A 17279-nucleotide genomic window follows, 5' to 3' on the forward strand; every position below is an offset into this window, starting at 1 on the left:
TTGTAATGACCAGAAAATGATCTTAACTTCATACTAAATTTAGAAACTCTAGTAATAACTCCAATCTTTTTTTTTTAAAGCATAAATAATGAAACAGATAAGAGATTGTCAATATTGACTTGGATCTATTGGTAAACTATATAAATTTCTGCCATGGTGTAAATATAAAATACACCTTTAGGTTTCATAAAATTGATTATTAGCCGGGTGTGGAGGCTCGTGCCAGTAATCCTAGCCATTCAGGAGGCTGAGATCTAAGGCTCAAGCTTCAAAGCCTGCCTGGGCACAGAAGGACCTGAGACTCTGCAATTAACTTCTAAAAAACAGGAAGTGGGGCTTGGTTCAAGAGTAGGGCAGTAGCCTTGAGATGAGCTCAGGGACAACGCCCAGGCCCAGGGGTAGGGTGGTAGCCTTGAGCTAAAGAGCTCAGGACAGTGCCCAGGCCCAGAGATCAAGCCCCATGACTCACCAAAAAAAAAAAAAAAATGTTTATTGTGGTGTTGGGAATTGAGTCCTGATTCCAAGGCATGTTGGTAGTCATCTTTTTATTTTTATTTTTGTCACAGTTGCACTGTTGTAGCCCTGACTAGTCATGGACTTCAGTGATTGCTGGTTAGTATTAGAGATCTGTGCTAGCATGCTCAACCTCCTCAATTACTTTTGATTGGTTGTATGTGGAAGTGTGCGTTATTTGCTTGCGTTTTTTTTTTTTTTTGGCGGGGGTGCCAGGCCTAGGACTTGAATTCAGGACTTAGCCACTGTTCCTGATTTTTTTATTTTATTTTTTGATTGGTCTTGGGACTTGGACTCTGGACCTGGGTGCTGTCCTTGAGCTCTTAAGTTCAAGGCTACAACCCTACCCCTGGGCCTGGGCCTTGTCCCTGAGCACTTCAGCTCAAGGCTACCACTGTATCCTTTAAATTGCAGTGCCATTTCTGGTTTTCTAGTGATTAATTGAAGATAAGAGTCTCAGGGACTTTAGTGCCAAGGTTGGCTTTCAACCACAGTCCTCCAATTGCAGCCTAATGTGTAGCTAAGATTACAGGATGAGCCACCACATCCAGCTAATAAACAATTCTATAAAACCTAAAGGTTTATTTTATACTTACACCATGGTAGAAATTTAGATAGTTTACCAAGATCCAAATTAATATTGACAGTCTCTTACCTCTTTCATTATTTATGCTTATGGAAACTCACTTTTTATAGTTAATTGGAGGTAAGAGTCTCAGGGACTTCTCTGCTCAGGTTGGTTGCAAACAGCGACCCTCAGATCTCAGTCTTAAGGAGCTGGGATTAAAGGTGTGAACCACCACCACCTGGCTTCTCACTTCTTTTATGCATGTCAGTACCAGAGATCCACTTGGGCCTCACTCTTTCATTAGGTCCTTCTACTGCTTGAACCACACCTTCAATGTTGCAGGTTTTGGTCAGTAGGAATTCAGTCTCACAGACTTTTCTGTATCAGCTGGCTTTGAACTCAATCCTCAGGTATTAACCTCCTGAGTAGCTAATATTACAACCATGGGCTGTCTCTTCCCAAGTTTTACTCTTTTGTTTCCCTCACCTCCTCTCCTCTTGACACCACTTTTCTCATTAATAAATGTCTAGACAAGCTGGGTGCCAGTGGTTCACGCCTGAAATCCTAGATGCTCAGGAAGCTGAGATCTGAGAATCTCGAGTCAAAGCCAGACCAGACATAAAAGTCCAGAAGACGCATATCTCCAACTACCAGAAAACCAGAAATAGTGCTGTGACCCCAGGTGGTAGAATACCAGCCTTGAGCTGAAGAGCTCAGGGACAATTCCCAGGCCCAGAGTTTATGCCTCACAAAGAAAAAAAAAATGCCTAGTCATCCTGCAAGGCCTTGGTCAAATTGTGCCAGTTGTTTGCTTCCATTGGCTTTAGACTTTGAACTTGCTTAAGGGAAGGGTTCACTTGTATTTGTACCTTTTGTACCCTTTATGCTTACTCAGGTGTGTTGTATATATTGAAACAATGTAATTGAATGTGGAGTTCATTATTTCATGTGGTTGCAGCTTCTTATAGCTTCTTTTTCCATTGTGTGTCCATGTTTGTTCCCTAGAAAAGTATATAGAAGAATTCTGCTTGATCGCCATAAAGATGGTTAGGGAGGCAGGCACCGATGCTTTATAACTGTAATCCTAGCTACTCAGGAAGCAAAAAAAGAGCTCAGAGACACTGCCAAAGGCTCAGAGTTCAAGCTCCATGACTGGACAGAGAGAGAGAAAGAGAGAGGGAGAGGGAGAGGGAGGGAGTTAGGGAGAGGGGGAGGGGGGGAGGGAGAGAAAGAGAGAGAGAGAGAGAGAGAGAGAGAGAGAATGAATTAATTTGAGTAAACTGACTCTAAAGTGAAAGCTGTACCAAAAATAATGTGGTTAACCAAAAATTAGAGGGATAAAGCCTACTGCTGGTGGGTGTCCACTTTCACTGTTGTTTTGTTCTTTTTTGTTCTTTTTCTTTTTAATTTTTTTTTTCTGAAAGTAGGGCTTGGACTCTGGGCCTGGTGCTGTCTCTGAGTTCTTCAGCTCAAGGCTTCCCCCAACCCCTTGAACCTCAATGCCACTTCCAGTTTTCTAGTAGTCAATTGGAGATATGAGTCTCCCAGGCTGGCTTTGAAGCACAATTCTCAGATCTCAGCATCCTGAGTGGCTAGGATTATAGACGTGAGCCACCTGGCCTGGTTTAAATGCATTTTTAATGATTTTTTTTTATAACTAGCTTTTTTTCTTATTGATTATGGGACTTTAACTCAGAGCCTGGGTGCTCTCCATGAGCTCTTTTGCTAAAAGGCTAGCACTCTGCCATTTGCTTCACAGTGCCATTTCCAGCTTTTTCTGTGTATGTGATTCTGGGAAATTGAACCCAGAGCTTTGTACACGCCTAGTCAAGCACCCAGCCACAAGGCTATGCTCCTGATTCGTTTTCACTTTTTTGCATGCCATTATCATGAATCCACTTGGGTCTCACTATTTCATTAGGCCCTTCTACTGCGTGAGCCACACCTTCAATGTTGCAGGTTTTGGTCAATAGGAGTTCAGTCTCACAGATTTTCCTGCATCAGCTGGCTTTGAACTTAATCCTCGGGTAATAGCCTCCTGAGTAGCTAATATCACAACCATGAACTGCTGACACCTATCAGGTTTTGCTCTTTTTTTCCCCTCATCTCCTTACCTCTTGATACCAGTTTTCTCACTAATAAATGTCTGGTTAAACTGGGTGCCAGTGGTTCACGCCTGAAATACTAGATGCTCAGGAGGCTGAGATCTGAGGATCTCAATTCAAAGTCAGACCAGGCATGAAAGTCCAGGATACTCTTTTTTTTTTTTTTTTTTTTGCCAATCCTGGGCTTGAGCTCAGGGCCTGAGAACTGTCCTTGGGCTTTCTCAAGGCTAGAGCTCTACTACTTGAGCCACGGCACCACTTCTGGCTTTTTTCTATGTATGTGGTAACAAGGAATTGAACCCGGGTCTTCGTGCATGCTAGGCAGGCCTCTACCACTAGGCCAAACTCCTGGCCCCAGGAGACTCTTATCTCCAATTAACTACCGAAAATCAGAAGTAGTGCTATGACTCAAAGTGGTAGAACACTAGCCTTGAGCTGAAGAGCTCAGGGACAATTCCCAGGCCCAGAGTTTATGCCTCACAAAGAAAAAAAAAATGCCTAGTCATCCTGCAAGGCCTTGGTCAAATTTGCCAGTTGTTTGCTTCCATTGGCTTTAGACTTTGAACTTGTTTAAGGGAAGGGTTCACTTGCATTTGTACATTTTGTAACCTTTGGGCTTGCACAGATATGTTAGATTTACTTGAGATAATGTAATTGAATATATAACTCTTTCTTTATCTCTTTCTTTCTTTGTCAGTCCTTAGGCTTGAACTCTGGGCTTTCTCAAGGCTAGCACTCTACCACTTGAGCCACAGCACCAGTTTCATCTTTTCTGTGTATGTGATACTGAGGAATTTAACCCAGAGCTTCATGCATGCAAGGCGAGCATTAGGCCACACTCCAGGCCCAGGAGTTCATTATTTCATGTGGTTACAGCTCCTTTCAGCTTCTTTTTCCATTGTGTGTCTGGTTTTGTTTGGTTTTGGTTTTTAATTGTCGGGCTGATATATAGAGGGGTTACGGTAACATTTGTTTGGCAGTGGCTATCTTACTTCTTGAACATTGATATACCTTCCCATGATTTTTTCCCCACTTTCCCTCCCCCCAGTGTGTCCAGGTTTTCCCTAGAAAAATATATAAAATAATTTTTCTTGATTTTCATAAAAAGTGTTATGGAGCCTCACATCTATAATCCTACCTACTCAGGAGGCTGAGATCTGTGGATTATGGTTCGAAGACAAGCCTGGTCAGGAAAGTCCATGAGACTCTTATCTCAGATTAACTACCAGAGAAGCCAGTAGTGGCATTCAAATGGTAGAATGCTAGTCTTGAGAAAAGAAAAAGAGGGGCCAGGAGTTTGGCCTAGTTGTGGAGTGCTCACCTAGCATGCACGAAGACCCGGGTTCGATTCCTTGGTACCATATACTTGGAAAAAGCCAGAAGTGGCGCTGAGACTCAAGTGGTAGAGTTCTAGCCTTGAGAAAAATCCAAGGACAGTGCTCAGGCCCTGAGTTCAAGCTCCAGGACTGGCAAAAAAAAAAAAGTGTTATGGAGACCAGCTGTATTGTTGATTTTCATAAATTTGCTCCACAGTGAAAGCTGTATCAGGATAATGTGGTTAACCAAAAATTAGAGGGATGAGGCTGAGATCTGAGGATCTCCTTTCAAAGCCAGCCCCAACACTAAAGAATATGAGACTCTTATCTCCAATGAACAGCTAGAAAACAGAAGAGGGGCTATGGCTCAGGGGTAGGGCCATAGACTTGAGCTGAAGGCTCATGGATAGCGTCCTGGCCCAGAGTTCAAGTACCAAGACCGACAAAAAAAAAAAAAAAAAAGATTAGAGGAATAAAGCCTGCTGCTGATTGGTGTCTACTTGTACTGTTTGTTGTTGTTGTTGTTGTTGTTGTGTTGTTGTTGTTGTTGTTTGTGGTTGCGGCACTTGAACTCTGGGCCTAGTCATTGTCCTTGAGCTCTTCATCTCAAGGCTAGTGCTCTACCACTTGAGCCACAACACCATATCCAGCTTTTTCTGTGTATATGATACCAAGAAATTGAACCTAGAGTTTCATGCATGTTAGGCAAGCACTCTACCACTAGGCCACAATCCTGACTGAAAATTGACTTTTTTTTTGGTAGGTCATGGGGCTTGAACTCTGGGCCTGGTCTATGTCTCTGAATTCTTCTGCTCAAAGCTCTACCCCTTGAGCCACAGTGCTACCTCTGGTTTTCTGGTGGGTTATTGTGATCAGAGTCTCACAGACTTTTGTACCTGGACTGGCTTTGAACCTGATCCTCAGATTCAGCCTCCTGAGTAGCTAGAGTTATAGGCATGAGCCACCAGTGCTTGGTGACATTTTTATTACTATGAGAATATTAAAAAGGAGGGCCACGAGTTTGGCCTAGTGGTAATACTTGCCTAGCATGCATGAAGACCCAGGTTCAATTCCTTGGTACCACATATATAGAAAAGCTGGAAGTGGTGCTATGACTCAAGTAGCAGAGCTCTAGCCTTGAGGAAAGCCCAAGGACAATGCTCAGGCCCTGAGGTTAAGTCCCAGGACTGTTAAAAAGAAAAAAAAAAGGAAGCCTAGCAGAGCACAGTGGCTTACCCCTGTAATTCCTAGCTACTTTTGGAGGCTGAGATTTGAGGATCAAGGTTCAAAGACAGTGGGGCACAAAAGAACCTGATACTCTTATCTCTAGTTAACCTCTAAAAAAGGGGAAATGGGACTTGGCTCAAGAGTAGGGCGGTAGTCTTGAGCTGAAGAGCTCAGGGACTGTCCCCAGGCCAAGTTCATGACCCACAAAAAAAGAAAAAAAAAAAAGCAGATAGCTTGGTGCTGGTGGCTCATGCCTGTAATTCTAGCTACTGTGGGGGTTGAGATCTGAGGATTATGGTGTGAAGCCAGCCAGGCAATAAAGTCTGTGACTCTTTCCTGCAATTAACAACTGTAGATCAAGTGGGAGAGCACTATAAAGGAATCTTTTCACTAGAAATAATAAATTTATCATCTAAAATTAAATTTCATGAGATATCAGAATATTTTACTTGTAAAAATAATAAATAAGGGCCGGGAGTTTGGCCTAGTGGTTAAAGTGCTTGCCTAGCATGCATGAAGACCCGGGTTTGATTCCTCGGTACCACATATAGAAAAGAGCCGGAAGTGGTGCAGAGGCTCAAGTGGTAGAGCTCTAGCCTTGAGAAAGTCCAAAGACAGTGCTCAGGCCCTGAGCTCAAGCCCAGGACTGGCAAAAACAAAACAAAACAAAATAATAAATAAGTCACTCAGTCTATGAATAGCATTAGTATTGGCTTTGGTAGTTTAGCATTTCATTATAATAATACTAATTATTATTATTAATAGCAGTAGTATTTGTGTGTGTACATGTCTGCACCTTTGCCTGTACAGGAACTTGAACTCAGGGCCTGGGTTTTGTCCCTGAGCTTTCTTATTCAAGGTAAAAGCACTAGATCCACCACATAAACCATACCTCTCCTGGCTTTTTGGTAGTTAATTGGAAATGAGTGTTTCACAGACTTTCCTCCTTGGGCTGTCTTTGAACCAAAATCCTTAGAGGTCAGCCTTCTGTGAAACTAAGATTACATGCGTTAGCCACTGGCACCTAGTTCAGGAACAGTGCCCAGGTCCTGAGTTCAAAACCTAGGACTGGCAAAAAGGAAGGAAGGAAGGGAGGGAGGGAGGGAGGGAGGAAGGGAGGGAGAGAGGGAGGGAGGGAGGGGAAGGAAGGAAGGGGAAGGAAGAAGTATATATATATATATATATATATATATACACACACACACACACACACATATAAGCATATGTATGTGTTGTGTATTGTGTGTGTGTATGTGTGTGTGTGTGTGTGTGTGTGTGTATGTATGTATGTATGTATCTGGGTAACAGTGGCTCACAGATACTTTTCTTACTGAAGGAAAAGGAATTTTTTTTTGGTGGGTCATGGGACTTGAACTTGGCTTGGGCATTGTCCCTGAGCTCTTCAACTGAAGACTACTGCCCTACCCTTGAGCCAAGCTCCATTCCCCATTTTCTAGAGGTTAATTGGAGTTAAGAGTCTCTCGGACTTTAGTGCATAGGCAGGCTTTGAACCACAATCCTCAGATCTCAGCGCCCTGAGTAGCTACGATTACAGGTGTGAGCCACTGCACCGAGCAGGAAAAGGAAATTTAGTAACATACTGCTTCTGTTCTCTTAATTATTAGCAGTTTTTGGTTTGGTTTTGCTTTTGCCAGTCCTGTGATTTGCTTGTACTCAGGGCCTGAGCACTATCCTTGGGCTTTTTCCTCTACCGCTTGAGCCACAGCACCACCTCTGGCTTTTCTATGTAGTGGTACAGAGGAATCAAACCTGGGTCTTCCTGCATGCTAGGCAAGCACTCTACCACTGGGCCAACTCCCAGCCTTATACAGTTCTTTTTAATTACTGTAATTTCTGAAGCTGGCATATAACCATTAGAATTAATTTTTACAGGGAAGGGAACATGGCCTAGTGATAGAGTGCTCATCTAGCATGCACGAAGCCCCAGATTCAGTTCCTCAGAACCATATACACAGAAAAAGCTGGAGGTAGTGCTGTGGTTCAAGTGGCAGAGAACTAGCCTTGAGCAAAACACTGTCCAAAGACAGTACTCAGACGCTGAGTTCAAGCCCCAGGACTGAAAAAAATTAATTTTATATTTATTGAACAGTATTATGATCAGGCTACACTTTGTAACATACATTTCTATTTTCTTTAGTACCAGGACCTTCTGGTGACAATGGCATCAGTGTTACTATGATCCTGATGGCCTGGATGGTTATTGCAGTGATCTTGTTCTTACTGAGACCCCCTAACCTAAGAGGATCCAACCTACCTGGCAAGCCAACTAGTCCACACAATGTAAGTGTTATGACTTAGAACACCTTGTGGGATGAGTGCGTGTTATTAAATATACATTAGCAAGAATAAGATTTAACTCTTAGTGGAAATTCTTCCTGTTTAGTCCTAGTATATCTTGTAATCACAAATGGCCCTTTGTGGAGCTAATCAGGAAATAGTAGCAAAAACCAAAAGTTCAAAAGTAATTTAAAAATAAATTTGTTTTTAATATGAAAATTACAGAAAAAAAAAGATCCACAGCACAGCTCACAGTTGGTGGTTCACACCTATAATCTTAGCTACTCAGGAGACAGATCTCAGAATTTTGGTTCAAAGACAGTCAGGGCAGGAAAACCTGAGAGTTTTTTTGTTTGTTTTTGTTTTTTGTCAGTTGTAGGACTTCCACTCCGGGCCTGGGTGCTCTTCAGCTCAAGGCTGCCACCCTAACTCTTGAGCCACAGCACCATTTCCAGTTTTTTAGTGGTTAATTGGAAATCAGAGTCTCACAATCTGTAGTGCCTAGGCTGGCTTTGAACTGAGATCCTCAGATCTGTGCCTCCTGAGTAGGATACAGGTGTGAGCCACCGTGAACAGTGAGGGTTTTTTCTTTTTTTTCTTCTAGTTCTGGGGCTTGAACTCATGGCCTGGGTACTGTTATAATACATTTTTTACTCAAGGCTAGCACTATGCCACTTGAGCCACAGAGCCACTTCCAGCTTTTTCTTAGTATGTGGTACCAAGGAATCGAACCCAGGACTTCATGCATGCTAGCCAAGCACTCTTACCACTAGGCTATGCTCCCAGCCCATAGTTAGTGTTTTTTTTTTTATTGATATAGTACTCACAAATGATGAAAAAGAGCATTTGAGAGAATGTAAAGAAAGAACAAAAGGCCGGGAATTTGGACTAGTGGTAGAGTGCTTGCCTAGCATACATGAAGACCCAGGTTTGATTCCTCGGTACTACATACACAGAAAAATCTGGGAGTAGTTCTGTGGCTCAAGTAGTAGATCATTAGCCTTGAGAAAAGCCCAGGGACAGTGCTCAGGGCCTGAATTCAGTCCCCAGGACTGACAAAAAAAGAAAGAAAAAAGGAAAGAAGGAAGGATGGAGGGAGAGAACAAAAAAGAGCGAGCAAAAGTCTGTGAGAGTTATCTCCAATTAACTACCAAAAAGCTGGAGGTTGCAGGGTACGGTAGCTCATGCCTGTAATCCTAGCTACTTAGTAGGCTGAGATCTAAGGATCTAGGTTCAAAGCCAGCCCAGACACCAAAAGGACCTGAGAATCTTTTTTTTTTTTTTTTTTTTTTTTTTTTTTTTGGCCTGTCCTGGGCTTGAGCCCAGGGCCTGAGACTGTCCCTGGACTTTCTCAAGGCTAGAGCTCTACCACTTGAGTCTCAAGCATCACTTCCGGCTTTTCCTATGTATGTGATACCAAGGAATTGAACCTGGGCCTTTGTGCATGCTAGGCAAGCACTCTGCCACTAGACCAAACTCCCAGCCGAACCTGAGACTCTCACCTCCAATAAACCTCTAGGAAAGGGGAAATGGGGCTTGGCTCAAGGGTAGGGTGGTAACCTTGAGCTGAAGAGCTCAGGGACAGTGCCCACACTGAGTTCAAGCCTCATAATCCCTCCTCCAAAAAAAAAAAAAAAAAAAAGCTTGAAGTTTAGGTTAGGAAAGTAGCTTAGTGATAGAATGCTTTCCTACCACACATGAATCCCTGGGTTGATTCCTCAGTACCACATACATAGAACGAGCTGGAAGTGTTGTTAGGTAGCTTATGTGGTAGAACTCTAGCCTTGTGCAAGAGAAGCTCAGAGAGAAACAGTGTCCAAACCCTGAGTTCAAGCCCTAGGACTGGCAAAAACAAACAAAAAGGCTGGAAGTGGAGCTATGTCTTAAGGCATAATTGTTAGAGCACTAGCCTTTAGCAGAAATGCCCCTGAAGTCAAGCTTCTGGAAAACATACACACACACACACACACACACACACACACACACACACACACACACAGAACACAATACTGCTCCAATCTTAGTTCTCCATAGTACAGTTCTTTCCTTCATAGTTGGGAACTTTTGGCTCTCAGGTGTTAGCCCTTAATCACTCCTACTAGTTTCATTTCAGATATCTTATAATTTATCTCGTCTAGCTATGGACCTATCAGGATAAATACCTGTCAAGTTCTCTTAAATACATTTTCGAGTTTTACATCACATCACAGTAAATCAGCTGAGATGGTAAAGGGATATATGAGAAACATTAATGTGAGAAAGGGTTTTTTTGGTGCCAGTCCTAGAGTCTAATAAATTTAAGGGGCTCAACATTGCCCTTGGCTCAAGGCTAGTGCTCTCAAGTCTGGTGGCACCACAGGTTCCTTTTCTGGATTTTTAGTTAATAATAGATAAAACTCTCATGGACTTTTGCTTAGACTTGTTTTGAACTGTGATCATGTGATCTTAGTCTCTCAGATAACTTAGATTATAGGAATGAGCCACCAACATAAGCCAGAAGTGGACATGTGACTTAAATTGTACAGTGTAAAAGATAAAAAAAAGCTGAAGAAGTCAAATATCAGTGGCTCATGTCCCTAAGCCTACCTACTCAGGAGGCTGAGAAATGAGGCTTGTGGTTCAAAGCCAGTCCAGGCAGGAAAGTGCATGAGAGTCTCTTTAATTAGCTACCAAAAAGCCAGAAATGGCATTGTAGCTCAAAGTGGTAGAGCACAAAAGCTCAGGGACAGTGCCCAGGCCTTACCAGTTCAAGCCCTGGGCTGTGAACATGAGCAAGAAGCCCTAAATTCTAGCCCTAGTATTGGCATGCATGAAAGTATATATGCATTATATATTTAAATTAAATATACATATTATGTATATAGTGTATGTAAAGTATATATACTATATATTATATATATGTTGTTTATTACTTGTAATAATATATACACTATTTATATTTTATATATGTGTGTATGTGGAAGGGGAAGCAAAGAGTAATAAAAGAACAAGGAAGGAGGAAAGAAAAAAAAAAGTTTTTTTGTGTTTTTTTTTTTTTGCTAGTCCTGGGCTTGAGCTCAGGGCCTGAATACTGTCCTTGGATTTTCTCAAGGCTAGAGCTCTACCACTTTAGCCACAGCACCACTTCCGGCTTTTTTTCTGTGTATGTGACACTGAGGAATCAAACCCTGGTCTTTGTGCATACTAAGCAAGCACTCTACCACTAGGCCAAACTCAATGCCCCAAAAGCAAACATCTTTGATGACATGTAAAAGTACTTTTTTTGGCTTATCCTGGAGAGGAGAGTATTCATAAAATAGTTTATGTATTGTTTTGTTATATATGTATTGTTCCTTTCTTTGCTTTCTTACATTTTGTGTAGACCTTTATTTACTTTTGCATCAAAGAGCAACTTCCCAGTTTAAAACTACACTTGCAGCTAAAGAAATCCAACTCATTACTCACTTAGAGTTATTGACTATCTGGACCAGATAGGCCAGAAGTTCTAGGAATAGCATTTCTTTTACCCTCTGAATAAGCAAGTATAATCAGCAGTAATTGATTCTTTTTTTTCTTTGTGGGGCATGTGGCTTGAACTCACCTGGGCTCTGTCCCTGAGCTCTTTAGCTTAAGGCTACCACCCTACCCTTGAGCCAAGTCCCACTTCCCCTTTTCTAAAGGTTAATTGGAGATAAGTGTATCAGGTCCTTTTGTGCCGGGCTGGCTTTGAACCTTGATCCTCAGATCTCAGCCTCCTGAGTAGCTAGGATTATAGGCGAGAGCCATCCCGCCTGGCTAGCAGTAACTGATTCTTGATAGAAATAACAATCAGTAGAAATACTGATCACCCTTTTAGAACATGTTTCTAGTGATCCTAAAATCTGATCTTTTTCAATTCAGGAGATTTCTGATAAAATTAAGAATAATTAAGAAAAATAAATTTATTTAAACAAGTAAATAGGTTTGTTTTTCTTCCATATATTTTTATTGTTATTAATAATATTCTATTCACCAGATAGAAGCATTAATTCACATACATTGATACCCTATCTCATGTCTTGGGTAAATGGCTTTTTAAAAATGGCTTATTGGCTTCACACATTAGTATTTAGACAGGTTTTTTTGTTTGTTTTTCTTTTTTTGGTCGGGCTTGAACTCTGGGCCTGGGCACTGTCCCTAAACTCTTCAGCTTAAGGCTACCACCCTACCCCTGGAGCCACAACACCACTTCTGATTTTCTAGTGGTTAATTGGAGATAAGAGTCTCAAGGAGCCGGAACTGAAACCGGCACAGTGGCTCATGCCTGTAATCCTAGTGCCCAGGCCCAAGAGTATGGTGGTAGCCTTGAACTGAAGAGCTCAGGGACAGCTGCTAGGCCCAGAGTTTAAGCCCCATGACTCTTCCCTCACCCCAAAAAAAAGAGTCTTCATGGACTTTAGTGGGAGGGCGGGCTTTGAACCTTGATCCTTAGATCCCAGCCTCCTGATTAGCTAGGATTGCAGGCGTGAGCCATTGCACCCTGCTATTTAGACAGTGCCAATAGAGGCGTAGTTTTACATAACTATAGCCCCAGTTCTTGGTGGCAAAGGTAAGAGGATCATAGATTTTGAGGCCAGGTTGGGCCACATCGCAAGATTGTCTCAGAACCAGGTGCTGGTGACTCATGCGTGTAATCCAAGCTACTTTAGAGGCTGAAACAGGAGATTTCTGGTTCACAGCCAGCCTGGGCAGGAAAGTCCTTGAGACTCTTATCTCCAGTTAACCACCAGAAAACAGAAATAGATCTGTGGTTCAAAGAGGTGGAGCACTAACCTTGAGCAGAAAAGCTTAGTGACAGCACCTATACCCCAAGCTCAAGACCCATGACTACCCCGTCCCCCCAAAAAAAGTCTCAGAAAAACAAGACAAACTCAAACTAAGTTTAGCTGTATTATCAAAACTCCAGTTTCTTTGCTCCCTAGCTTCATCCCAAGGTTGGCTTCCTCTGTGGTCATAGAATTGCTGCCAGAGGCAGCTGGAGCCATATACTTCCTCGCTGATCTTTCTTTCTTTTTTTTTTTGCCAATGCTGGACCTTGAACTCAGGACCTGAGCGCTGTCCTTGAACCTTCTCAAGGCTAAGGGTTTACCACTTGCGCCTCAGCACCACTTCTGGATTTTTTCTGTATATGTGGTACCAAGGAATTGAACTGGGGTCTTCATGCATGCACTCTACCACTAGGCCAAACTCCCAGCCCTCTTTTTTTTTTTTTTTTTTGTAGGTCATGGGGCTTGAACTCTCTGGGCCTGGGCCTGGGTTCAGGGCTAGCACTCTACCACTTGATCCACAGTGCCACTTTTGGTTTTCTGCTGGTTAACTAGAGATGAGTCTCACAGATTTTAGTATCCAGGCTGGCTTTGAACTGCATTTCTCAGATCTCAATCTTCTGAGTTGCTAGGATTACAAGGGTGAGCCACCAGAGCCACAGCTTTTTGTTTTTGTTTTTGTTTTTTGTTTTGCCAGCTGTGAGGCTTGAACTTAAGGCCTGGACCCTGTCCCTGAGCTTTTGAGCTCTACTACTTTGAGCCACAGCAACACTTCCAAATTTCTTTGTTTTTTTTCTTTTCTTTTCTTTTTTTTCCTGTGGATCATGGGGCTTGGATTCTCAGCCTGGGCATTGACCCTGAGCTCTTTAGCTCAAAGCTACTGCCTACTCCTGGAACTGCAATGCCACTTCTGGTTTTCTAGTGGTTAATTGGAGATAAAAGTCCACGTTCTTGGCCGGGAATTTGGCCTAGTGGTTAAAGTGCTTGCCTTGCATACACGAAGACCCGGGTTCGATTCCTTGGTACCACATACATAGAAAAAGCCGGAAGTGGTGCTGAGGCTCAAGTGGTAGAGCTCTAGCCTTGAGAAAGTCCAAGGACAGTGCTCAGGCCCTGAGCTCAAGCCCAGGACTGGCAAAAAAAAAAAGTCCACGTTCTTTAGTGCTTCAGCTGGCAGGATCCTTAGATCTCAACCTCCTGAGTAACTAAGATTACAGGTGTGAGCCACCTCCCTGGCTAATACTTCCAGTCTTTTAGTGGTTAATTGGAGAGAGTGTCACAGATTTTCCTGCCCAGACAGGCTTTGAAGAGAAATTCTCCGCTCCTTGCTGACTTTTCTGTAATGAGAAAGATTCAGACACAAGCCAGAGTTCCATGGCTCACACTTGTAATCTGTAATCCTAGCTACTCCCAAGGCAGATGTGTGAGGATTGTTGATTCCAAGTGAGCACAGGCAGAAAAGTCCCTAGAGATTCACATCTCCAATTCATCACTCAAAAACCACAAGTGGAGCTGTGCTCCAAGTGGTAGAGCTGCTAAAAGAGCTCAGGGCCAGCAACCCAGGCTGTATACACTCTGTGTGCTCTTCACTAAACCAGTCACCTCAGCCAAAGGCATGGGGCGTTAACTGCTGATGGGGACAGTCACCGTCCCCATCACTGTTACACAATTTCTCTTCTCTTCTATACCATAGGGCACAATGAGACAAAGGTTGCAAAACCATTGTTCACTTAGTGATTCCTTGTATAAAAACATGAAAAATCCAAATAAGTTTAAGGGAAGTGGAATTTATGCCCAATTCTTTCATATATTAGATTTACTTGAGATCTCTTTCTTTTTCTTAATGGCAGGGACAAGATCCACCAGCTCCTCCTGTGGACTAATTTGTGGTATGGGAAGCAAAACAATTTGCACGACCAAATGAAGGAGACCACCAGAGTACTCTTAACCGCATTAGAACTGTTTTTCCTTTTGCATCTGCAATTTGGGATGGTATTGTTTTCATGAGCTTCTAGAAACTTCACTTGCAAACTTTTGCTTCTTGTGTTTTCACAATTCCTATTTACAGTATATTTGAGTAAATAATTATATTAAAAAATTACATGGGGCTTTTTTGGTTGTCCTAAATTGAAACATTCCATTCATTCTGTTTGTAATTGTGATCGTAATTTTTGTGGTGATTTTTGACACAATTGAAGGAAATTTGAGATTTCACATTTAAAAATATTTAGAGAGTTTTGATAGGTTTAAATTTTTTCAGACTGTATTGATAAAGTAACGTTATTTGAGATTATGGAAGACAGAACCACATTGCATTTACGTTTACCTTGATAGGTGATTTGTGGGTGACAGCTCTTGGAGCATTTTACAAGCTCTAGCTGAAATGTGGGTCACTCATTATGGCTGACTTAAGTGGCTAAACTAGAAGGAGGGAAGTGAAATGATTGTTTACTAATTTTCTACTAATAAACAATGTCTGATGTTCAGAATAAATAAACATGATTTCATCAATGTGGTGGTTGACTTACAGTCCGTTATCTGATGCTTGGAAGTCACTGAAGAATAACCTGATGAGGTTCCCGAAATGAGGACAAGTTCATTCTTTCTGCCTTGGCCAGGTATACACTAGTAATAATTTAAGCCAGTAATAATTTAAGCTATCATTTATTTTTTAAATGAGTACCTCTCAGGAAGATCTGTTCTAACACTTCTTTCTTTAGACTGAAACCATTTTACAACTTTGTTGTTCACATTGAGGAAAAAATTTAGCCTTCTGTTATCCTCCTTATGTTTAACAAAAATAAATGAATATTTGGTTTATTCCAAGGGAAATGGGGAAAATGAAACGCAATCAGAAATCTTTTTTTGTTACCCTTTACCTCATTTTTGTTGGGCAATGAGGATGTACTGGGGGGAAAGGAGCATTGACACAAGAGAAATATTGACATGTATGTAAAAAAAAAACAGATTGCATTGTTTTACTATTTGAAACAGTGTCACTACAGAATATTTTTCTCTAGCAAGTAAATGGAGATTATTTATGGAGGCTAAAACATACTTTGCTGCCTATGCAAGGGTTTTTTGCTGAGGCAGTGTAGGCTTTTAGTGTATAGACCTGTGAGATTATTTGTGTAAATTAAATAGACCCTATATCACTGTACACTGCTCAACATTCTCTGACCCAATTGAGTAACTCTCCATGATGATTACATTAGAGGCCATAAACATTGTTAAAGGCCATCATTTCATTACATAATCCAATACTGACTGCCTAAATTCTGTGCATTTCAACTTGTTCAGTTTCTTGAAATTATATGCCCAATTCTTAATTGTACTAATAAAAAGGTAACATAACCCAGGTAAGTTAAATCTTAACCAGTAGAGGCCACATAATAAAAATTTTTCTTGCTGTGGTCCACATGGAAGACCTCTGGCTCTGTAGCTAGTAAAGAATTTAAAACAGAAGTTACTTGTACTGGCTCATGCCTTTGACTACAAGAAACCTCTCAGTGCCTGGGAGGTGGGGACAGAAGGATCCAGAATTCAAGGATAGCTTAGGTTAGTCCTTAGAGCCCCGCTCCTTCAGGGGAAGGAGGAAAAAAATAATTCTTTATTTTTATTTTTTATTTTTTGGTAGGTCATGGGGCTTGAACTCTAGGCCTGGGTGCTGTCCCTGAGCTCTTCAACTCAAGGCTAGCATCCTACACTTTAAGCCACAGTGCCACTTCCAGTTTTCTGGTGACTAATTGGAGATGAGAGTCTCACAGACTAGTTGGCTTTGAACTGCCATCCTTAGATCTCAACCTCCTGAGTAGCTAGGATTACAGGCATGAGCCACCTGCACCCATCTGAGCAAAGAATTCCTTAAAGCAGAACATAGAATGGAGTAGATGGAGATAAATCCCTGTAGCATTCCTTTTCCTGCCCTGCTCATTAACCTTGGAGATCTGTGCTTCTATCCTAATAGTTTGCTCTCTACCCAGGTAGAACACCAGTCCCTGGCAGAGATGCTCATGTATGTACTGCATTGTGCTCACAGATAATTTAGAACTGGCATTTGCTGCAGAAGTGACAAGCTGAGGATATGGCTTAGGGATAGATCACATGCCTAGCACGTATTAGGTCCTGGGTTCCATCCCTGGCACTGACAAGGAAAAAAAAAAAAAAAAAAAGAAGGAGGAGGAAAGAGAAAAAGAAAGCAAAGAAAGGATCCATATTCTGGCTATAGAATGTCTAATCTTAGAGACCTGAAAATTTTGATTCTTATTTCTAGTTCTTCATCTTTGTTTTTCGAGACAGAGTCTCACTATGTAGCCCAGGCTAGCCTCAAACTTCTCATCCTTCTGTCTTAGCCTTCGAGTGCTGGGATTATTGGCATATGCCACCACACTGACATAGTTCATTTCTGTTACATATTTGACATTACATCTAAATATATTAGCCTTATATGAAACTTCTGCTAGGCTTA

At 41.8% G+C, this 17279-nt stretch overlaps 1 protein-coding gene across 1 annotated transcript in view; it reads left to right on the forward strand.

Moving 5' to 3' along the window:
- The window catches only part of Smim14 (small integral membrane protein 14), a 43898-nt gene extending 28790 nt beyond the window's left edge, over positions 1-15108 (forward strand). Inside the window, exons 4-5 of the mRNA XM_090343698.1 lie at positions 7888-8030; positions 14662-15108. Coding sequence (XP_090199824.1) covers positions 7888-8030; positions 14662-14694 — 176 coding nt within the window. The 3' untranslated portion in view covers positions 14695-15108. The remainder of the gene's footprint in view (positions 1-7887; positions 8031-14661) is intronic.
- Positions 15109-17279: the final 2171 nt, after the last annotated feature.

This window comes from Megascapheus bottae, chromosome 13 (assembly GCF_031878675.1).
Source record: "Megascapheus bottae isolate mThoBot1 chromosome 13, mThoBot2.hap1, whole genome shotgun sequence".
Classification (NCBI taxonomy): Eukaryota; Metazoa; Chordata; class Mammalia; order Rodentia; family Geomyidae; genus Megascapheus; species Megascapheus bottae.